Source organism: Jaculus jaculus, chromosome 3, assembly GCF_020740685.1.
Source record: "Jaculus jaculus isolate mJacJac1 chromosome 3, mJacJac1.mat.Y.cur, whole genome shotgun sequence".
In the NCBI taxonomy this organism is placed as follows: Eukaryota; Metazoa; Chordata; class Mammalia; order Rodentia; family Dipodidae; genus Jaculus; species Jaculus jaculus.
The window spans coordinates 12,774,228-12,798,505 of record NC_059104.1 but is presented as its reverse complement, the minus strand read 5'-3'; the positions used below and the strand labels follow the sequence as shown (position 1 = coordinate 12,798,505).

General features: G+C 45.4%; 2 protein-coding genes across 5 annotated transcripts in view; one reads left to right on the top strand and one right to left on the bottom strand.

Annotated features, from left to right (window-relative positions):
- Ubac2 (UBA domain containing 2) overlaps positions 1-24,278 on the top strand; it is a 156,785-nt gene that overhangs the window by 34,771 nt on the left and 97,736 nt on the right. The window lies entirely within an intron of this gene.
- On the bottom strand, positions 226-1,224 carry Gpr18 (G protein-coupled receptor 18). The gene has a single exon (XM_012949844.2). The coding sequence runs from the start codon at positions 1,222-1,224 to the stop codon at positions 226-228; it is 999 nt and encodes a 332-aa protein (XP_012805298.2).

Below are 24,278 nucleotides of genomic sequence, written 5' to 3'. Positions count from 1 at the left end.
ACTCATGAACATGTCTTATACAAGTTTTAAAAATGAATATGTTAGAACATGTAGCACTTAGTCATGTTGTAACCATATTAAGACCGACCCCATAAAGAATTTTTAAATTTATTTTTAATTTTTACCAGAGGAGAGACGTGGTAATATGGCATAGGCTTTCCATCCACCCTATAGTATCCAGGGAAATTTTAAAGAGATGAAAGGAAAGCCTCTTCCTCCCACTGCTCATATCATCTCACTGTTCATGTTGCTTAGCGACCGCACGCTACCTGAGCGGCAGCTCTTCCTGCGCACACTTCGAAGGTAATTGCGGTACAACATGACGCTGATGACTCGAGCCTGGAACTGTTTGGAAACCATGTAGTAGAGAATCACATCCAGACACGTGCTGAGGTTCATGAGGAAGATGGCAAAGGCTCCCCAGGGGTTGTAGCTGTTGTCTCCCCCGTGGAGCATCAGGAAGGCAAGACAGACGTGGAAGGGCACAAAACAGACCAGCACCTGCACCAGGAGCGTGATGATGATCCGGATGGACTTCTCCTTGACCTTGGGTTTCAGTTTAGATGTCTGCCCATGGAGAAGACTGTGAATAATGACCAGGTAGCACCCAATCATGATGAACAGAGGGGTCAAGAAGAAAAATATCAGTCGTGTGAAGTTCAGCACATTGACAGTTTTTAAGTGGATAATGTCAGAAATCTTGAGGCAGGTGGCAGGGGAGGAGGCCTTGTCTGGGTCTTCATAGAGGAGGAGCACAGGAACAGCCGTCACTAGGGTCATTATCCAGATGCCCACACATGCGAGTCCGGCTTTGCAGGTGCTCCTCAGCTCCTTGGCGTGTTTTGGCTGCACAATGGCCATGTATCTGTCAACGCTGATAAAAGCAAGAAGCCATAGAGCACTGCCTGGGTAAAACACCACCAGACCCCCAAGAATGTGGCAGAAGTACTCCCCAAATGGCCATTCACCTTTCACATCGTAAAACATTTGGAAGGGCAGGCTCACGATAAACATCAAATCCAGGAGTGCCACGTTCATCATGTACACAGTCACCGTGGTTCGTTTCTTGGTGGTACAACTGAACACCCAGAGCGCGGTGACATTGACCACCAGGCCAACGAGGAAGACGCAGCTGTGGAAGACCAGCGCCGCGGTGCCGTGCTCGTCAGGGCGGGAGCTGTTCGAGCGCGCCGGCCACAGGCCCCGCGGGTGTGGGGCCGTCATCTTACCCTGCGTCGGCAGGCTCGCGGGACCAGGAAACCGAGAGTGGCTGTGCAGGGAAAAAAGGAATCAAAACTGCAGTCGAAAAGAGATGTGCAGCATTCTGTGCTCAGTTTTGATAGCATTTTATGTTGAAAACTCAGTGCATGTGGCTTTGTATGTATTAAGAAATGCATTCCCGAGCCGGGCATGGTGGCGCACGCATTTAATCTCAGCACTCGGGAGGCAGAGGTAGAAGGATCGCTGTGAGTTTGAGGCCACCCTGAGGCTACATAGTAAATTCCAGGTCAGCCTGGGCTAGAGTGAGACCCAACCTCGAAAAACAAAAAAACAAACAAACAAACAAACAAAAAAAAGCATTCCCTAGAGGTCATTGCTATTGCTTATTAATCTCTCTTCCTTTTACCTTTCGCCGTGCTGGGGAGCGCACCAGCCCCTCGTGATGCGTGGCCAGCGCCGCCGTGCTGTGGGCCGCCGCCCCCTGTGCACTGAGCAGAGAAGACTGCTTAGCGCATGCGATGTTCAGGCAGATCCAGTCTCTTTCACTCGTTGCTTCTGTTCTTTCTTTCTTTCCAAAGAGTAGCCTTTTCTTTAAGATTATTTTTGCCCTTTGCTGTGAAATTAGATAGCAGTAAGTGTTCTCTGATTTGGAGCACTGGGGCCCGTCAGGATTTTAGGTTGTCTAAATAGCTGGCCCGCTTGCAGTATCTTCATTGTGTTTAAACATTGTGTAACTCAAACGAGCGATATCTAGAGGATACATTTGTACTCACTAAGTATACCTGTAAGGTACAAAGTGTGTGCCCGAAGCTCTCAGGAGGACCATGCGGCTGGGGGATGCCGGGTGGTCAGTGGCTCTCATGGGAGGCCAGAAACCTCCTGTCGCTGCTCTGCTGCCTGCTGAGCAGGGAACTGACCTGAGGGCTAAACCAGGGGTGCACGAGCAGCGAGGCGCCTGGTTTGGCAGTGAAGGTGTGCACAGTTGTTGGATAAACCCTCCTGTTCTACAGAAGCTGCAACTGCTTCTTCAAAGCACCATCTTCCAGTCTGTTGAAAGGGCCGTGGGCCTGTGAACAGCGCTGTCTCGGAGGGGGCTGTGGCTGCCGTTGTGCTTCCCGGGTTCGGCGCGGCTGCTTTCAGGGCGCACAGCAGGCAGCACCTTGAAGGGAAGCGTCTGCCAGTGCAGTGACCCAGATTCCTGCCTTGCCTAGGCACAGAAGCATGGATTGTGTTAAGCTAAACTTTAAAAAGACACATCTAAGAGATGTAGATACTAAGTCACTCATTAACTTGATGTATATGTAGAAAGGCATAAATTTCCATCATCGAAAAATGTGTTCATTTCAAGGAAAGGAGTTTAGTTGTGGTTAGACATCTCATGGAGCCCCCAGTGTGAACGTTCCTTACCCAGTATTGTAGACACCTTCACATTGTCGGCACAAAGCACCTGAGAAAATGCGGCTTATGGGAGGAAAGGGTTTGTTTTGGCTTACAGACTCGAGGGGAAGCTGCACAATGGCAGGAGAAAACGTGGCATGAGCAGAGGGTGGACATCACCCCCTGGCCAACATCAGGTGGACAGCAGCAGCAGCAGAGTGCGCCAAACACTGGCAAGGGGAAGCTGGCTATATTAACACCCATAAGCCTGGTCCCCAAGATACAGTGCTCCAGAAAGCTTCAATTCCCAAATTGCTACCAGCTGTGGACCTAACATTCAGAACACATGAGTTGATGGGGGACACCTAATTCAAACCACTATAGCCAGGGTGCAAGCGGGGACTTCAAAAACAAACTTGATACAAGGAGATGGAACCTAAAGGCATCTCTAAAATATGGAGGTGTAAGAGAAATTTCTTTCAAAAATCTCACTCTACAGTGGTTTGTCTCTAATTCAGCTTGGACTCTCTGTACTGAAACTTGTGGGAGAGATTAAGCCTGTGATCAGTTGCACCAAGATGGTTGACAAAATTTGAACAGTTGCTGTGAACAGACACAAGATAGGAGTTTATTTACCTTCTTCGCTTTGGTTTAACCCCCCTTCCTAAGCTAGTTTGTGAAGTATTTGACTTAAATGTGATCTTAGAGAATAATTCTCTACATTTAAAAGCTTATATTAAAATTTCAAAAAAAATTGATTTAACTGAAATATTAAGTTCTGTCAAATGAGAGAAGTAAAATCTCCAGTGTCAAAGGAGCATAACTTGGAGACTTAAATCTTCTCTTGTTTTCTTACATGCATGTATATGTGGGGGCATATATGCATGTTCATATATGTGTAGGTGCATAGGTGAGTGTGTGGATGCCAGAGGACATCCTCATATGCCATCTTAATTCCAAGACAGAGTCTCTTCTTCAAAAGCTTCAAAGTTCACTGGTCAGGCTCAGCTGGCTGGCCAGCTAGCTGAGGGGTCTGTCGTGTGTCTCCAGCGCTGGGCTGCAGCGTATGTCACCATCCAGGCATCTCATTCCTGTGGGACGGGGCTTGAGCTCAGGGCCTCATGCTGGAGAGGCGAGGCAGGCATTGCTCAGTTATCTCCCCCAGCCTCGTCCGAAACTCTCTTACTTTTAGCTCCCAGTGGAATAACTGATAGCACTTACAATGTGAATCGTTTTGTGGTCTTTTCCTCCATTCGTCCTCACCTTTTATTTTATTTTATTTTAGTGTAGAAATTCCTGCACTTACAAAGCATCTCGAGTGTCATGTCCACCCCACGCCCCCACCTTGGGCCCAAGCTGATTTTATGTAGTCCTCATTTACTTCCGATTGCATGCGTTTTATATTACAATATAGCTTTGTTCTGCAAACAGAGTTTTGGGTAAATATTGAAAACAGACTGGCATTCAAGTTCACTTCTGTAAAACTCTAATACCATGCTTATGTGTAGTTCTTATGTAGTTTCCTAAAACAGTGTAAATTGTAGCCATGTGACAATGACCTAAACAAATTTGAGTTATATCAGTGTTTCCTTAAACCATGTACTGTTAACGTCAATACTGAAAAACAAGTGAGAAATCAGGGCAATAACATGGGAAGATGGCAACAACCACTTTCCATAATGTCATATTAGAATAAAGCAACGACTTTATTGTGAAATTAATTGAATGTTGCTTACCTCCTGTCTCTCAAAAGGCTGTCTTGGAGGTGGACATTTTCTAGTTGCTATGCTCTGTTCTTTATGTCGCTGGTGAGAGGAAACCGTGCGTTTGAGAGAGGCTATATTTCTTTTTCTTGATTCACTTGTTTCTTTAAACGTTTGCTTCATGAGTAGAGCTCGGCGTCACAGTTGAGCTGCTGGGCTACTTGCTGTTCTGCTTCTTTCAGGAAGTGCTCGAAACAAGGCTTTTCAGCTGAAAACTAGCCCGGATGTGGTTTTCTCTTTCACAGTGATTGGCTTGTAGAAGTGTGCTCAGCTTAGGCCTCTCTTGACATGCTGTATGTATGTGAGAGGCCTGTCTCCACATGCTGCACATATGTGAGAGGCCTGTCTCCACATGCTGCACGTATGTGAGAGTCCTGTCTCCACATGGTGTACGTATGTGAGAGGCCTGTCTCCACATGGTGTACGTATGTGAGAGGCCTGTCTCCACATGCTGCACGTATGTGAGAGGCCTGTCTCCGCATGCTGCACATATGTGAGAGTCCTGTCTCCACATGCTGTACGTATGTGAGAGTCCTGTCTCCACATGGTGCACGTATGTGAGAGGCCTGTCTCCACATGCTGTACGTATGTGAGAGGCCTGTCTCCACATGCTGCACGTATGTGAGAGGCCTGTCTCCACATGCTGCACGTATGTGAGAGTCCTGTCTCCACATGCTGCACGTATGTGAGAGTCCTGTCTCCACATGCTGCACGTATGTGAGAGGCCTGTCTCCACATGCTGCACGTATGTGAGAGGCCTGTCTCCACATGCTGCACGTATGTGAGAGGCCTGTCTCCACATGGTGTACGTATGTGAGAGGCCTGTCTCCACATGGTGTACGTATGTGAGAGGCCTGTCTCCACATGGTGTACGTATGTGAGAGGCCTGTCTCCACATGGTGTACGTATGTGAGAGGCCTGTCTCCACATGGTGTATGTATGTGAGAGGCCTGTCTCCACATGCTGTACGTATGTGAGAGGCCTGTCTCCACATGGTGTATGTATGTGAGAGCCCTGTCTCCACATGGTGCACGTATGTGAGAGAGCCTGTGAAACCTAAGGACACAGTTTTAACTCTCCAGAACTCATGTAAGCCAGATCATGATGGTGCATGCATCTGGAGTTCATTTGCAGTGACTGGAGGCCCTGGTGAACCTATTCTCTCTCCCTCTGTATCTGCTTCTCTCAAATAAATAAATAAATATACAATTTAAAAAAGGATGCTAGGAGAGTCTGCAAAATGTACATTATAATTGCCACGATCTACCTTTATAACTGCTGGAAAGTCTGTTAGATTTATGCAGTGTATCTGCAATCTAAACACATGCCTGTGAGAGATTTGTTTGTGGCCAGTCAGTCATATTTGCTGTTCTCTTAACCAGAGCGAGTGTGAGTCAGCTTGTCATTACTGCCTCCCCTGCTCTGTGGGCAGGGACTGGGGTAGTATTACTCACATCAGCCAGGGAGGCATGAGAGTGACAACAGAATGCTCAGAGATAGAGGAAAAATCTTAGTATGTGGCCCAGTACTTTCTCATTTGACATTTTGTAACCTTTCCCCCCCACACACACACTCTCTCAAACTTATGGTTACACTGAGTGCTGTTTTGGAGGGGCTGAGCTGTAGGGGAGAGGAATGTATTTGAATAGCAGGCATTTGTGGATGAAGGTTGAGAAACTGAGCTGGAGAGATGGCTTAATGGTTAAGGTGTTTGCCTACAAAGCTTCAGGATCTAGGTTTGACTCCCTAGGACTCACGTAAGCCAGATGCACATGGTGGCACATGCATCTGGAATTCATTTGCAGTGGCTAGAGGCCCTGGTATGCCCATTCTCTATCTCCCTCTTAAATAAATAAATAAATGACAAGATATTTAAAAAAGAGAAAATTTTAATTCCCACAACATTCAGCTATAATCTTATGGCTCTAGCGTGAACTTCCCTTCTATTTAATTTCTTAAATTAAATTATAAACTTAGCATTCTTTGTTCCTTCTCTTATATGCAGCTTAAATATTTTATAAAATACCATCAAACACCTCATAGCAAATAACTCAAGCCCATGTATAATTACATATATGATAGTGTAGCTATATATCGATACTAGCTAAAATAGGTCTAAGTATACGCAGTGAGCATGTTACAGATTCTATTATAAAGACAACCCTTATAGGATAAAACTATATGCTGGCTAATCAGCCATGAAGCCACCAGTCTTATAGGATCCTAAGCCAAGAGTCCACATAGTAATACTCGGGGTTTAAGGGGATGCAAGCAAGTCCCCACAGCAACTGATTGAGAACTCCAGGGTTATTGTGATGGACTTGACATTCTCCTGCCAACTCTGGCCTTGCAGTTAGAGGAGCAGCCCTCAGAGATGAGCACCTGGGGAAACACTTCTAATACGAGGAGGTATCAGTTGAGGAGAAAGAAGACTTGCGGTGGACTAGTTGCTATAATTTAGGTCCTCAGGATCTCCCAGAGACCCATGTGTGGGTTTAGTCCTCAGCGTGGTGGTCATAGAAGGTAGTGGGAACCTTCACGAGGAAGGACCTAGTGAGATGTGTTAGGTCACTGGGGACATAACCTTCTACGGGATGCAACCATGAGGTAAGTGGGTTTCTCTGCTGTGCACTTCTTGCAAGATGCCATGCCTCACCACAGGCCCAAAGCAGTGAGGCCAATCAATCATAAACCTTTAAAACTGTGAGGTACTGGGCTGGAGAGATTGGCTTAGTGGTTAAGACATTTGACTGCAAAGCCAAAGGAGCCCGATTCGACTCCCCAGGACCCACATAAGCCAGATATACAAGGGGGCGCATGCATCTGGAATCTCTGGTGCGCCCATTCTCTCCCTCCCCTTCTGCCTCTTTCTTTCTCTCAACTAAATAAATAAATAAAAATTTAAAAATACTATGAGGTACAAATAAACTTTCTGTGTTTGTAAATTAATCTCAGGTTGGTATTTGTTGTCATTTAGTGATAAAACAATGAGAAGTGTGTTATCAAGTTGCCTAAATATAAACCTTCTTAATTAAAAAAATATTTTATTTATTAGAGAGAGATAGAGAGAGATGGGCATGGCAGAGCCTCTAGCCACTGCAAACAGACTCCAGATGCATGTGCCACCTTGTGCATCTGGCTTACATGGGTTCTGGGAATCAAACCTGGGTCCTTATGGTTTGTAAGCAAGTGCCTTAACTACTAAGCTACCTCTCCAGCCTAAAAAACATATTTATTTTATTTTATTTATTTGCAAGCAGAGAGAGACAGAGAGAAGAGAGACAGACACACACAGAGAGAATGAGCATGCCAGGGTCTCTAGCCTCTGCAAATGAACTCCAGATGCATGCGCCACTTTGTGCATCTGGGTTTATGTGGACACTGGGGAATTAAACTCAGGTTGTTAGGCTTTGCAGGCTAGCAACTTAACCACTGAGCCATCTTAGCAGCCCCTAACCTACTTTTTAATGTTTTCATTTTTTTTTTTCAAGTTAGGATTTCACTCCAGCCCAGGCTGACCTGAAGCTCACTCCTCTGTCACCCTGGGTTGGCACTGAATTCACGGTGATCCTCCTGCTGGCTTCTAGAGTGCTTGGATTAAAAGTGTGTGCCACCATGCCTGCTTAAACCTACTTTCTAGTATGTGCTTGAGATGGAGAATTTCGGTGTGTAGATAGCTGTACTAAGAAAAGTTCTTGATTACTGAGGACTCTTGATGATCTCTACTGTCACTTCTGTCCTTACAAAGGCCACGGAGGGGACCACCATCAGGCAGGGGTCCCAGCGCTTTACACGCATTGCCTAATTCAGCCCCGTGCTCTGGACAGAGTGTGTGGTACGGATGGTGACCCGAGGGTCTTTGTCCTTGTGCTTGATTCCATGTTATGTATTGTGCCATTGTACTCTGAGCCTTGTTAAAGTTGGCCATTAGAAATAGCAATTTAAAAAAAAAAACCAAAAAAAAAGAAATAGTAATTTCACCAGTAGTCTTTGGCAGGAAAAGACCACCTTTTCCTCCGTGTTTCTCACTAATTCTCTGGGGAAGGCTGTGTAGCTGGTTTCTGTAAGCTTGTACATAAAATTGTGCTTTGGGAGAACTTGGCCATGTAGCAGACAAAAGACTTAAACACACTAAAAAATGAGTCTAAGCTGGGCATGATGGTGCATGCCTTTAATCCCAGCACTTGGGAGGCAGAGGCAGGAGGATCACTGTGAATTCGAGGCTACCCTGAAACTACATAGTGAATTTCAGGTCAGCCTGGGCTAGAGTGACACCATGCCTCAAAAAAAAAAAATGTCTATCCAAACTGTGGACAGATACATGTTCTCAATTTTGTGGTCATGAAAATGAAAATGAAATCCAGAAAATGATATTATCTATCCATTAAATGCTTACAGTGAGAGAGACTGAAAATCTGGAGGGCTTGCCGGAATATTGAGCAATCGGAAACTTGTGTGTTGCTGGCATTGCTGCAACTTGGAAGATAGTTGGCTATTCAATACGAGAATGAAGATGCACAGGTGCTGTGACTCAGTGCACTCCAGGTCTATAAGTAGCAAAGATGCCTGCTGATGTGCACCAGGAGTCGGGGTAGTCACAGCGGCTCCAGGAGCTGCAGGCAAGGGACAGCCCAGGTGTCCAGCGAGTGGAGGGCGGGTGAGCCGCTCGTGGTGCACGCCCACAGTAGCATGCTGCTCACGTACAAGTGAGCGCCGTGCAGCGTGGAGGCAGTGGTGCCGTGAGTCTCGTGTAGTGCGTGGCTGTTCCTGCCACCAGAATCCCAACAAAAGGGAGTAGCTGTGTGCTAACAGTCTTGGGGACACACAGAGCAGCTTGCTGCAGTCTGTGGTGATGGGGTGCTGCCTTGCCTCGAGCAGTTCAAGGTTTGTTTTACTGCCACTGAGGTCACCCTTAGGATCAGTAAGCGTGCGCTCAGCTGGGAGCCTGCCAGACCCTGGTTGTTCTCGATCTCTTGCGCTCTTCAGTGTGTGTCTTGTTAACGCGGGTCTGGCGCGTCCTCAGATAGCTCAGGGTGCCCAGCGAGGTCCCACCCAGGCCCTCAGTGCGCAGGCTGAGAGATTCAGCTAGGGGCTGTGGCTTCTCAGAGTTAGGTCATGTTGCAGAAATGGACGGCTAACGTTTTCAGGAAGGGGTGAACTTAAAGTGAAAGTGTTAGAGAAAAAAGAACTATATTGGATTGCCTGGAGGTGAAAATGTTTGGGCAAATAAAAAGGTTCTGTATCAGAGGAGTTAATTGCAGTTTGCTTGATGTAGGCATTCTTACACCAATGGATACAAAATACGGTTTGATTGCTTGTGTGTGTTGTCTGCATTTCCATTCTGCTGGCCGTCAGGGCTGCCTAGACTAGAGCACTGTGCCTTTACTGCCACCTACAGGCAGCTGGAGGCATTGGAGCCTTTTCCTTTGACCTGACAGTCTTGTTAAAAATGTAAAAATCGGGGCTGGAGAGATGGCTTAGTGGTTAAGCGCTTGCCTGTGAAGCCTAAGGACCCCGGTTCGAGGAGTTCGTTTGCAGAGGCTGGAAGCCCTGGCGCGCCCATTCTCTCTCTCTCCCTCTACCTGTCTTTCTCTCCGTGTCTGTTGCTCATAAATAAATAAGTAAAAATCGGCCTGGTGTGGTAGCGCACACCTTTAATCCCAGCACTCAGGAGGCAGAGGTAGAAGGATCGCCATGAGTTTGAGGCCACCCTGAGACTATTCCAGGTTAGCCTGGGCAACACCAAGACCTACCTTCTAAAACCAAAAAAAGACAAAAAGCAAGAGTTAAACATAAAGGCAGCTTTGGAACAAATTTGGCATGTTTTAAAAACATGTATATATAAACATAAGAAATTACCATCTTAACCACATTTAAAAGATATTTTTATCTATTTACTATTTTGAGTAAGGGAGAGGAAGAGGGAGAGGGGATGGATGCCCCAATAAATGAACTCCAGATGCATGTGCCACTTGGAGCATCTGGCTTTATGTGGGTACTGAGGAATTGAACCCAGATCATCAGGCTATGTAAGCAAGCAGCTCAACCACTGGGGCATCTCTTCAGCCCTCTGTTTTTGTTTTTTGAAAATCACAATATTGTTTTTATAGCAGCTGCGCCATTTTACATTCCATCTCTTTGCTGGCATGTGCTCTTTTTTGTGGAAGGGTTTTGAGATAGGGTCTTACTCTAGCCCAGGCTGACCTGGAATTCACTATGTAGTCTCAGGGTGGCCCCGAACTCACAGCAGTCCTCCTACCTCTGCTTCCCGAGTGCTGGGATTAAAGGAGTGCGCCACTGTCTCTGGCTCATGCTAGCACTTGTTCTGATGACAATCATCCTAATGGATTTTTTTTTTTTTTTAATGAGAGACAGACAGAATTGGTGCACCAGGACCTCCAGCCATTGCAGTTGAACTCCAGATGTGTGCCCACTTGTGTGCATGTGTAACCTTGTATGCTTGTGTCACTGTGTGTCTGGTTGACATGGGACCTGGAAAGTCAAACAAGTCCTTAGGCTTCGCAGGCAAGTGCCTTAACTACTAAGCCATCTCTCCAGCCCAGGTGTGGGTTTTGATTTCCCTTTCCCTCGTGATCAGTGAGGCAGAGAGCCTTTTGCAAGCTTGTTGGCCGGTTGTAAATCTATGGAGAAATGCTTAAGTCTTTCATCCATTTTTGTTACTTTAAATATTTTTACTTATTTGTAAGCAGAGAGAGATAGAAGAGAGATAGAGAGAATGGGCATAGTAGGGCCCCCAGTCAGTGCAAGCTTACATGAATCCTGGGGAATCGAACCTGGGTCCTTTGGCTTCACAGGCAAGCATCTCCCTAACCCTGCTATAAACTTTTATAACCTTTATATGGTCTATATATTAACCCCTGTGATTGGTCAGTGTTTTCTTACTCATCGGGGTGCCCTTGTATTGTGCTGATGCTTTCTTTTGAAGTGGTTGTTTTGGTATAGTTTTAGGTTTACCCATTAATCACAGTATGATAAAAAGGATGAACTTAAAGCTTGAAACTTTGAAGAGAGAAGGTGGTTGAGGTGGATTTCCCACATGGAATCAGTGGGTCCTTGCAGAACCTTTCCCAGTGATGTCATATGAGGCAATATTCCCTGCAAATGTGAACTTCCTCCAGGAGGGCTGGAGATGGGCTGGGAGAAACAGAGATGTTCACTCCAGGTGCTCCAGCCTCTGCCCCAGAAGTGGAAGGACACTTACCTTTTCATACTGTTCATTCCGTCCCTGGTGGGTTTTTAAATTTTATTTTATTATTATTTGTTTTGAATTTTTGAGAGAGAGAGAGAAAGGATGGGCCCTCCAGGGCCTTTCAGCTGCTGTGAACAAACTCCAGATGTGTGCGCCCCCTTGTACGCATGTGCGACATTGCATGCTTGCGTCACTTTTGTGTCTGGTTATACGTGGGACCTGGACATTTGAACAAGCATTCTTAGGCTTTGCAGGCAAGCACCTTAACTGAGAAGCCATCTCTCCAGCCTCATTCCCTGCTGTTTTCATGAGTATTGTCATCAGCCATGCGGTGGTAGCTCATCAAATTGGTGTTGACAGAAGTAATGGTAGAAGCTAAGTCTTTGTAACAAAGCAGCCCAAGAAGCGTGGGCTTCCGCCTTGTACCTGCCCTGGCAGGTAGCAGGCCGTTCCTGGAAGTGCCGACTCTGCCCTGTTCAGCAGGAGCCCTTGAAGATGGGTTCTGTTCTTTCCTGGGTTCTTGAGGCTGTGCTGTCAGCATCGCTAAGCAGTAGGAGAAGTTGCTCACCTAGCTTAGGGGAGGTTGGGAAGTGGAATCCATGTCGGCTTTGGGGGAACTGCTGGCATTCTCAGAAGAGTAGGGTGGTAACGCCCTGGCCAGTTGTGCAGGCCGGTGTTTCAGACTCTGTAATCCACGTGTGCAGTGCAGAAAGGCCCAGTGAGAGCATCTGGGGCTCTTTCTTTCATCCCGGGACACCAGCTGTGGAGACACTTGACAGGCAGTTATTTGAGTTTGTGACAAGGAGCAGCTGCTGGTAACACTCAGGTGTAGCTGTTTGTCAGGATTACAAGGCAGCAGACTCTGCCTCAGGCTTAAGGATGGGTGGAGATGTGCGCCTGAGCCTGATGGTCATCCTGGCTCTAGGAAGCTGGGGCCAGGGAGCTTGAACATCCACGAACACAAGGAATCTCAACGGTATCTTGAAAAACCTACCCCATGAAAGGAGTAAGACCAGGAGGAGGGGTTGATAAGCAGGGAGTGGTGGCGCACACCTTTAATCCCAGTACGTGGGAGGCAGAGGTAGGAGCATCACTATGAGTTCGAGGCCAGCCTGGCACTGCAGAGGGAGTTCCAGGTCACCCTGGGCTAGAGTGAGACTCTACCTCAAAAAACCCAAAAACAAGCATAGAAAAGAATGGGGGTGCCCTGAAAGGTGTGAACCAAGGTGAATAGAGACCACAGGGAGGTGACTCAAGGTTTAGCTTTGGGCTCAGCATAAGGAATGACTTCGTAGCATTCACTATTCAAGAGTGACCTCCCCTGGGAGGTGCCAAGTCTGGCTCCGAAGAAAGCACTGGACATTGATGAAGCGTGAGCGACTCCCCTCAGTGCTAAGCTTCTAGCAGTGGAGTGTGTGCCCTTACCCCTTAGACTAGAGAACAGGAGAGAAGGCTCCAGACCAGCAGAGGGCAGTATTTCCCAGAAGTTACAAGCAGTCCTAGCTCACTGCATTATAGAATTGCAAGTAAACTATCTGTAAAAAAAAAAAATTAAACAAGGGCTGGAGAGGTGGCTCGGCAGTTAAGGTGCTTGCTTGCCTGGGAAGCCCAACAAGCCAGGGTCAGTTCCTCAGTATCCATGTAAAGCCAGGTGCGCAGTGGTGCATGCTTCGGAGTTTGTTTGCAGTGACTAGAGGCCCTGGCACACCGATTCTCTGTCTCTTTTCTGTGTCTCTTTGCTTGCAAATAAATAAGTAAATAATTTTTTAAAATAAAAGGTAAATGAAGAAAGGAAAGGGAGAATTTAGCTTAGTTGGTTGCAATCAGGAGTTCACGATTATCTTCTGACACATAGTGAGTTTGAGGGCAATCTGGGATACATGAGACCCTGTCTCAAAAAAAAAAAAAAGCCGGGCATGGTGGTGCACACCTTTAATTCCAGCACTCAGGAGGCAGAGGTAGGAGGATCGCTGTGAGTTCGAGGCTACCCTGAGACTACATAGAGAATTCCAGGTCAACCTGAGCTAGAGTGAAACCCTACCTCAAAACACACACACACACACACACACACACACACACACAAAAACAAGCAAGGAAACAAATTTGATTTCTATATTTCGGTGGTTAATTCCTGCAAGCAAAGATATTTTAAAGTTGGAAGCACATACCTCTAGAAAGTCTTTATAAAATACTTAGAGAGCAACAGAAGGCGAAAACGCTAATACTTGACAGACACGAGGTAGTGTCCGTCATTTGATGTGTGGGTAAGGACAGTGTGGAACATCTACCCGGCTGTGAGGACAGCTGCTGGTGCGCATGCCCCTGAGCTCTGAGGAAGGACAGGACACGGGGATCCTGCACGGACACGATGCCCACAGGGAGAGGGACGTCCGTGGGAATGCTGAGTGAGGGAACCAGGCCCGACAGACAGGAAGGCAGGTCGGCTGCCCTCTCATGGGTTTTGGAGCACTGGACTTCCGTGTTGTACTTGGCTTATTTATCTGTGGAGGCTGGGAAGCTTGGGAGGGGCAGATAGCAGAACCCGAGAGACAGGAAGTCAGAGGGGATGGGGAATGCTGGGGTGGACAGATCTAAGTAAGGATGAGGGTTGGGGGTTGAAGGAGAGGAGAGGGTGGCCTCGTCAAAACTAAGGATGTATGAAACAGCCATGTAGAAACCTACTTTGTAAGTTAACAAAATACTTAAGTTCAAGAAGAAAAAAAAATTACGCCTCAAAAAAACCAGAGGCTACGTAGTGAGTTGGTGAACTGGTAGGGGGACATCTTTGAAACATTTATAGAATCAAATGTCAGACGTTTATGATTGTTTTCATATGTACAAAAGTTCTCAGTGGACTTTATAGACCAACCTCTCCCCTTTCAACACAATCCTTTATACTCTCCCTGTAAGTTGCACTTACAACCACTAGGTGGCAGTGTCAGAACCTGGTAAAAGCTGTAAACATACTTTTAACTATTAAAAGGGGCTCAAATATTAAATGTTATTAAGTAGTCAACTATTTTTCAAATAAAATAAAGGAAAGTGTTGCTTATAAAAAGTCTTAATTTGGGCACCCTGTGACTGTTTCTAAAGCAAATATGCTACAGTGAGAATTAAAAACTATTAGGGATGTGTGTTCTCTATTTCCTAAACTACATGATAATGTATTTCAAACAGCACTGGTACAACAGTTATGGAAGTCATATGATGTAAACCGAAGAAAAATTTTAGGTTCTGGTTACCTGTGAGCTCAGCATAATAAAACTCCAAATTTTAACTTGGTAGAATAGAATGACATGCCATTTTGGCCATCAAAGTTACCTTCAGGAAAAATATTTACTATCTGAAAATTATTGGATTAATCTAACCAAATATAATATCAAGCAGATTTTAAAAATATTTATTTGTAAGCACACACACACACAGAGAGAGAGAGAGAGAGAGAAAAGGGGAGAGAAGAGAAACCAACAGAGAGGCTTGGTGCACCAGGACCTCCAGCCACTGCAAGCAAACTCCAGATGCATATGCCTCTTTGTGCATCTGGCTTTATGTGGACTAGGAATCAAACCTGGGTTGTTATGTTTTGCAGGCGAGCACCTTAACCACTGAGAAATCTCTCCAGCCCTCGGGTAGATTTTTGTTGTATTTTTTTGTTTGTTTTGGTTTTTCAAGGTAGGGTTTCACTCTAGCTCAGGTTGACCTGGAATTCACTCTGTCACCTCAGGTGGCCTTGAACTCACAGTGATCCTCTCACCTCTGCCTCCTGAGTGCTGGGATTAAAGGTGTGCACTACCACACCTGGCATTCAAGTAGATATTCTTTAAAAAAAATCTTATTTATTTATTTAACAGAGAAAGAGAGAGAGAAAGAGCGAAAGAAAGAATGGGCATGCCAGGGCCTCCAGCTACTGCAAACGAACTCCAGATGCATGCACCTCTTTATGTATCTGGCTAACATGGGTCCTGGGGAATCAAACCTGGGTCCTTTGGCTTAGCAGGCAAACACTTTAATTGCTAAGTCATCTCTCCAGCCCTCAGGTAGATTAAAAAATTGTTATTTATTTGCAAGCATAGAGCGAGAAAAGAGACACAGGAAGAGAGAGAGCTAGGTGTGGTGGTGCATGCCTTTAATCCCAGCACTCGGGAGGTAGGAGGATCGCAGCGAGATTGAGGCCACCCTGAGACTCCATAGTGAATTCCAGGTCAGCCTGGGCTAGAGCAAGATCCTACCTCAAAAAAGAGAGGGAGAAAGAGAGAATGGGCATGCCAGGACCTCTAGATGCTGCAAATGAACTCCACATGCATGTACCACTTTGTGCATCTAGTTTTTTAAAATATTTATTTATTTTATTTATTCGAGAGAGAGAGAAGGAGGCAGACAGATAAAGAGAGGGGAAGAGAGAGATTGGGCACGTCAGGGCTTTCAACTGCTGTAAACAAACTCCAGATACTTGTGCCACCTTGCGAATCTGGCTTACGTGGGTCCTGGGGAATTGAACCTGGGTCCTTTGGCTTCATAGGCAAATACTTTAACTGCTAAGCCATCTCTCCAGCCCCTGTGCATTTAGTTTTATGTGGGCACTGGGGAATCAAACCCAGGTCATTAGGCTTTGCAGGCAAGTGCCCTAACCATTGAGTCATCTCTCCATCCCTAGAATTTTTTGTTTGTTTGTTTGTTTTTTGAGGTAGGGTCTCACTGTAGCCCAGGCTGACCTGGAATTCACTAGGGAGTCTCAGGGTGGCCTCAAACTCATGGCTATCCTCCTACCTCTGCCTCCTGAGTGCCACCACGCCCGGCGTGTTTGTTTGTTTTTTGAGGTAGGGTCTCACTCTAGCTCATGGAATTCACTGTAGTTTCAGGGTGCCCTCAAACTCTCAGTGATCCTCCTACCTCTGCCTCCCAAGTGCTGGGATTAAAGGCATACACCACCACGCCCAGCTGTTTTTTTTTTTAAATGAAGGGGGCCATACAGTAATACTTGTGTCTTTTGGATGTGAGCCACAGATGTGTTTTTACCAGAATATTTGTGTAAGTTCTAAGAAATAGCTGGACTGTTGACTGAATATAACTATTATAGACTTGTCACACAGCCTGGTTTTGTCTAGCTATATAATACATATTAGCAAATGAAGTAGTAGATTTTATTATCTGTTTCTTTGCATTTGTTTACCAATAACCAAAAGCATAAGTATTGATAGTAAGGTGGTAGATAGTCTCAAAACCCAGAAAATGAGTAAGTGGGAGACCAGAGTTTGTCCTGAGAAACAGGCTTTGACGGTTAATGGCTGATTGTGGGGGAATGCATATGAGTTCTAAGGAAGGATAAAATAAGGAACAGGAAGCTGAACTATAAAAGTGATTTTCAGTACAGTCCTTGTACTTTTAATAACTTAGAAAATACCCTAATATTGAATGTTGTATGGTAAATTAGTCATTCATTTTATTCATTGTTTAGGAGAAAAAGAACTTGCAGAGTGAGAAAGAAATACGTTGATGTGCCCTGAACTTGGTAAACATTTGGGGGGCTAGAGAGATGGCTTAGCAGTTAAGGTGCTTCCCTAAAAAGCCTAAGGACCTAGGTTCGATTCCCCAGTACTCACATAAGCCAGATGCACATGGTGGCACATGCATGTGGAGTTCATTTGCAGTGGCTAGGGGCCCTGGCCCGTACCCATTCTCTCTCTCACACATCTTTCTCAAGTAAATAAATAAATTTAGAAAAAAGGTTTGCGCCCATGTGTGTGCAAGAATGAGTGAGAATTGAACCTCTCTGACCTCCTTGTCCCTGTGCTCTTACAGAGCAGCTTTTTCCACACTGACTTCACACTATTTGAGAGTGAGATACAGTAAACAGAACGTTTATTTGTTTATTTATTTGAAAGGGACAGACAGAGAGAGAGAGAGAGAGGCAGATAGAGAGAGAATGGGTGTGCCAGGGCCTCTAGCCACTGCATATATGAACTCTAGATGCATGTACCACCTTGTGCATCTGACTTTACGTGGGTCTTAGGGAATCGAACCTGGATCCTTTGCCTTTGTAGGCAAGTGCCTTAACCACTAAGCAATCTCCAGCTCTGTTTTTTTCTTATATGGTTCTTTTATATCTTTTTGTTGTTGTTGTTGTTTTTTGAGGTAGTCTTGCTCTAGCACAGGCTAACCTAGAATTCGCTATGTAGTCTCAGGGTAGCCTCACACTCATGGTGATCCTCCTATCTCTGCCTCCCAACTGCTGGGATTATAGGCATGTACCACTATACCTGGCTTGTTTTTTTAATGTATATTTTATCAATTTATTTATTTGAAAGAGAGAGAAAGAGAAAGAAGCAGATAGAATGGGTACCAGTCACTGCAGATGAACTCCAGATGCATGCGCCACTTTGTGCAGCTGGCTTACATGGGTACTAGGTAATCGAACCTGGCTCCTTTGGCTTTGTAGGTAAGTGCCTTAACCACTAAGCAATCTCTCCAGCTCAGAAAAACTACTTTTAAAAATAAGCAGAGAAAGAAGAGAGACAGCCTGACAGACAGAATGGGTATGCCAGGGCCTTCAGCCAGTACAAATGAACTCCAGATACATGCCCCACTTTGTGCATCTGGCTTTATGTGGGTATTGGAGCATCAACCCCAGGCCATTGGGTTTTGCAGGCAAGTGCCTTAACTGCTAAATCATCTCTCCAGCCCCCAAAACTACTTTTTCAAAACTTTAAAAAAATTATTTATTTATTTATTTGACAGAGAAAGAGGGAGAGAGAGAATGGGCATGCCAGGGCCTCTAGCCACTGTACACGAACTCCAGATGCATGCGCCCCCTTGTGCATCTGGCCAGTATGGGTCCTGGGGAATTGAACTAGGGTCCTTTGGCTTTGCAGGCAAACACCTTAACCACTATGCCATCCTTCCAACCCTTAAAAACTTTTTATTGACAACTTCATGCATAAAGACAATGTATCATGATCATAGTCCCTCCCACTACCATCCTCTTTCCCATTCTTGCATCTCCCCACCACTGACTCTCTTCTTTCCAACAATCCCTTCTTTCTCTCTTCTATTTTGCTGTCATCATTTCCCCCTCCTTGCTTTGTAGAACTTTTATAAGTAGCATCAGACACTGTGAGGCCATAAATACTATGGTCACTTTGTGTCTGAAAGACAGTATTGTAAGCATTCCTTCCCTTTCTTTGGTTCTTATTGCCATCTCTTCCAATGGACCCTGAAGCCATGGAGAGTGTGATAGAGAAGTCTCATTCAGTGCTGAACACTCCACTGTTACTTCTTCTTAGCACTTTGGTGAGTTTTGTAGAACTTTTATAAGTAGCATCAGACACTGTGAGGCCATAAATACTATAGTCACTTTGTGTCTGAAAGACAGTATTGTAAGCATTCCTTCCCTTTTTTTGGTTCTTATTGCCATCTCTTCCAATGGACCCTGAAGCCATGGAGAGTGTGATAGAGAAGTCTCATTCAGTGCTGAACACTCCACTGTTACTTCTTCTTAGCACTTTGGTGAGTTTTGAATCACCTCAGTGGTCACCGCCACCTGAAAAGAGAAGCTTCTCTCAACAAGAAATGAAAATAGTATTAATATATAGGCATAAACATAAACATTTAGAGGGAAGTTTGGTGGGTGTAATATATCCATTTAGCCAGAAAGCAGTACAACAGACAGAGGTTTGGAGTTCTGAGGGCCTCTTATGGGCTTCAGAAGACCCTGAGCCTGCAGCCCTTCCGTGGTCGCAGTGTTAATCTGGTTGCTTCTCCAATCTCACTGCATCTGGTTTGATATTTGGCCTTTTCAGGTTGGTCTGTTAGGTGCCACTATTGTTTTCCACTTTAGAAAAATATCATCAGTTCTTTGTCTTTTTTTTTCTTTATCTTTTAAAAAAATTTTTTTTTAATATTTTATTTATATATCTGAGAGAGAAAGAGGCAAATAGAATGAGTGAGAGAGAATGAGAGAGAGAGAGAATGGGCATGCCAGGGCCTATAACCACTGCAGATGAACTCTACATGCTTGTACTACCTTGTACATCTGACTTACGTGGGTACTAGAGAATCGAACCTGGGTCCTTTGGCTTTGCAGGCAAGCACCTTAACTGTTAAACCATCTTTCTAGCCTATCATTGTGGGCCAATGTTCTGTGACTGGGTTTAGGTAATTCACAATGCTAATAAATGAGAATGTGCACCAAAGTTATTTTGTGGACTAATGTGGTTATTCAGACCTACTTAAAAGAATTAGTCATAGGGGCTGGAGAGATGGCTCAGTGGTTAAAGGCTTTTGCTTTCAAACCTGATGGCCTGGATTTGATTCCCCAGTTCCCACGTAAAGCCAGATACATGAGGTGGCTCATGCATTTAGAATGTGGTTGCAGTGGCAGGAGGCCCTGGCACACCCATACTGTCCCTGTTTCCCTCTTTCTGTTTCTCTCACATAAATAAAAACATTTTTGAAATAGAATCAGTGATAGATATTTTATGTAATCCTTTCTTATTTTGTGACCCTCTGTTTACATATGGTAACAAAGTGGTACCAAGCAGTGGTGTTAATGTCCTCAAAGTACTAAGGTATGGGGCCATCTAGACAGGCCACTAAAGAGCCACAGCTCACCTAGTCATCTGTGGTCACTTTGAACATCAACCGTTGGAATATTTTTTAAGGGAAGTGGGTATTGTGGGCAAGTTAGCAATGTGTGACAGTTAGCTTTCTATCTAAATTATTTATCTGTCTGGCTTGAACTAGGGTCAGATATTCAACATATAAATGATCATAGTTTGAAAGATAATCAGTGTCTTTAATTTAGAAGGGAAGTAATTGCTTCTCAAAATAAAGGTAGAGCCACCAGGGCTTCCAAATTTGATCGATCACCTTAATGTGCTTAGAGTAGTAGATTAGACCAGCTAAACATTAGTTCCAAATTAGAAATTAGGCATTTCATACATGTATGTTCCTCTAATTTCTTTCTTTCTTTTTTTCTCTTAGTTTTTTGAGGTAGGGTCTCACTCTAGCCTAGGCTGACCTGGAATTCACTATGGAGTCTCAGGGTGGCCTCGAACTCACGGCAATCCTTCTACCTCTGCCTCCCGAGTGCTGGGGTTAAAGGCTGGAGCCACCATACCCGGCCCCTCCTTCCTTCCTTCTTTCCTTCCTTCCTTCCTTCCTTCCTTCCTTCCTTCCTTCCTTCCTTCCTTCCTTCTTTCCTTTTTTTCTCTCTTTCTTTCCTCCCTTCCTTCCTTCCTTCCTTCCTTCCTTCCTTCCTTCCTTCCTTCCTTCCTTCCTTCTTTCTTTCTTTCTTTCTTTCTTTTTCCCGAGGCAAGGTCTCACTCTAGCCCAGGCTGACCCAGAATTCACTATGTAGTCTCAGAGTGGCCTCAATCTCACGGCGATCCTCCTACCCGAACCTCCCGAGTGCTGGGATTAAAGGCGTGCACCACCACGCCCGGCTTTGTTCCTTTGATTTCTATTAAAACACAAAACTTGTAAAGTTGGTATGATTATCTCTGTTTTACTGGTTAAAAAACTGATTCTTGGACTAAGAAATACACCCAGGAGCACTGATTGCCCCGGAGTTGGAGTTTCAGCCACACCAGGAGACTGTTAGGACACAGGGCCTCACCGTCCTGCTAAAGAAGTGCACAGGCTTATGCTATGTTAAAAGGGCCATTCCAGGGCTAGTGAGGTGGCTTAGCGGTTAAGGTGCTTGCCTATGAAGCCTAAAGAGCCATGTTCAACTCCCTATATCCCACGTAAGCCAGACGCACAGGGTGACGCACGTATAAGGTTGCCCATGTGCACAGGTGGCAAGTCTGGAGTCGGATTACTGTGGCTGGAGGCCGTGCTCGCGCTCTCTGTCTCTCTCTCATAAAACAAAAGCTCTGTGCACTGCAGAGGCCTTTGCACTTTGAACTGTTCTCTCTTTCCTCCTTTCTTTTCTTCCCTCTCCCCTCGCAGCCGCTTCTCTTTTTCCTTCAACCATTTTATCTTCACCCCCATCTGCTTCTCCCCATTTCTCTTGTCCTTCTCAACAGCACTTGTTTTGGCCAAGCGCTCCCAGGTCTTAGTAAATAAATATTTGACTGTGATTACACAAAGTGGAGTTGAGACAGAAAGAAAGAGGAAGACAGAGAAAGTGTGTGTGGCGTGCCAGGGCCTCTTGTCACTATAAATCAACTCCAGGTGCATGTGCCACTTTTGCATCTGGTTTTACATGGGTACTGGGAATTGAACATGGGCCATGAGGGTTTGCAAGCAAGTGCCTTTAACCATTGAGCCGTCTCTCCACTTCAACTTGATGCTTTTAAAAGAGCAAGCTCTTGCCTTGTCACACAGCTCCCTCAGCACGAAGTGTAAAGTGTTCTTTAATCCTGAAGACGCATGGCTTTGATTGAACTTTCCACCCATCACACACTAGTTCCTTCAGTTACTCTTCTTAGCAACAATCACCAGTGCCTCCTTTCTTCTCCCTTCTCTCTTTCCCACTGGAAAATTGCCTCAGAAGAGAATGCAGAAGTTGACCTTTAAATTCAAGTTTAGGGTGCGCATGTCGCTCCACACTGGAAGAGTGCGTGCGTCTCCCAGCACTCAGTCCCCAGTATATGCACACACACACTGGATTTGGGGATTAAAAGTGTTTCTAATTTATTTTATTTATTTGAATGAGAAAAACCGATAGAGAGAGAGAGGGAATGAGCACATCTGGACCTTCAGCCTCTGTAAGTGAACTCCAGATGCCTGTGCTGGGGAATTAAACTTGGGTCCTTTGGCTTTGCAGGCAAACACCTTAACTGCTAAGCCATCTGTCCAGCCTGGATTTGGTGATTTTTAAAGTATTGAAATGTGGTTTTGTAAAATCATTTCCAGGATCTTACCAGCATATGATCTATTTCTTTGTATGCTCTCAGACTACCTCCTTTCTCAGCCACATGGTTCTCAAACGTCAGCTGCCTGACGACACTGTGTGTCCAGCCTGTGCCTTTCCGTTCTGCCCCGCGTCCTGTAAGCCGGGAGGGAAAGTCACCGTTGTAGAGGGTACGGAAAGAGGGAGGTGCGTTTCTGCTTCACCAGTGCATTTGACATTGAGGAATGACTGGGAAAGGAGAACGCTCATCAGTGTTGTCACGAGACCAACAGTGCTTGAAGCCCGACCATCCGTCAGAGTGGGATCCAGAGTTGTTCACCCTGGGGACTGTTGATTTATCAAAAGGAGTCGTAGGATTTTAACTGGTGGAATTTCAGTGGCCAGAGCATCTTTCAGGGGTCAGATCTGATGTATCCTGCTTACAAAGGTCTGTAAGTTACCTATTACCAGAAGGTTATATGAGCCACATAAGCCGAGACTTCATATTCAAATGTACGTGACGGTGGTATAGTCAGGCTAGAGTTGTCTCAAGATTGGCATTGTTGCTATTATGAACTCACTTTTTAAAAAGTTGCTTTGTTTTATTTTATCTTTATTTCTATTTTTTGTTTATTTTAATTTGTTTGAGAGTGTCAGAGAGAGTGAAAGAGGCAAATAGAGAGAAAGAGAAAGACAGATAGAGGGAGAGAGAGAGAATGGGCACGCCAGGGCCTTCAGCTGCTGCAAATGAACTCCAGACGCGTGCGCCCCCTTGTGCATCTGGCTAACATGGGTCCTGGGGAACCGAGCCTCGAACTGGGGTCCTTAGGTTTCACAGGCAAGTGTTTATCCGCTAAGCCATCTCTCCAGCCCTTATCTTTATTTTTGAGACAGGGTCTTGCCCTGCGGTCTGGGCTGACCTGCAGTTTGCTGTGTAGCTCAGGCTGACAGTAAGCTCATGGTCCTCCTGCGTAGTCTTCGTTGCAGTCAGCTGCGTGTTCATGGCACTAAGCACCTGACCAAAAGCAGCTTGTGGGAGGAAAGGGTTTATTCTGGCTCACAGACTCGAGGGGAAGCTCCACAATGGCAGGGGGAAACGATGGCATGAGCAGAGGGTGGACACCACCTCCTGGACAGCACTAGGTGGACAACAGCAGCAGGAGTATGTGCCAAACATTGGCAAGGGAAAGCTGGCTCTAACACCCATAAGCCCACCCCCAACCACACACCTCTAACCAAGTTCCAATTGCCCGTCCACTGGGGATCAAGCATTCAGAACACATGAGTTTATTGGGGACACCTGAATCAAAGTACCACAGTCTCACCTGGCTTTGGCCGCATCATTCTTTGTGGGGGTGTGCTATCTTGTGTATTACCGCATATTTTGTGGCACCTCCAACCTCTAGCCGGTAGATCCTGGGAGCCCTTTCCCTGTATGTTTCCAGATACTGGCATAGGACACGTGCAGTGCAAAATCCGCCTCAGCGGTGCCTCACAGCCAGCGCAGTGTGAAGTAAGTCAAAACCTTGGAAAGAGTTACTCAGTACACTTGAGGAGCTCACAATCTACGCAACTTGAGCCTCTGTTCAGGTAAGATACTTCTAGTAGTTGACCGAAATAGCTTTCGTTGAGGCTATTAGTAAAAACTTTTTTTCACAGAAGTTTAACATCTGTTTTCATTTCTGCTTTTGAAGTTGCTTTGTTACTCAATTTCTTTATTTCAGCTGTCTTCCTCTTGAACTTAAAATATTTGAGTATGTCAAAATTTCCAGTCCAGTAGGAAACATGCTTTGCTCAAGCCAGAAAAGAAGTATTACTACCTTTGAGGCTGGGATCATGGGCAGTTAAATGCTGCTTAGTTTAGGTTCAGGTG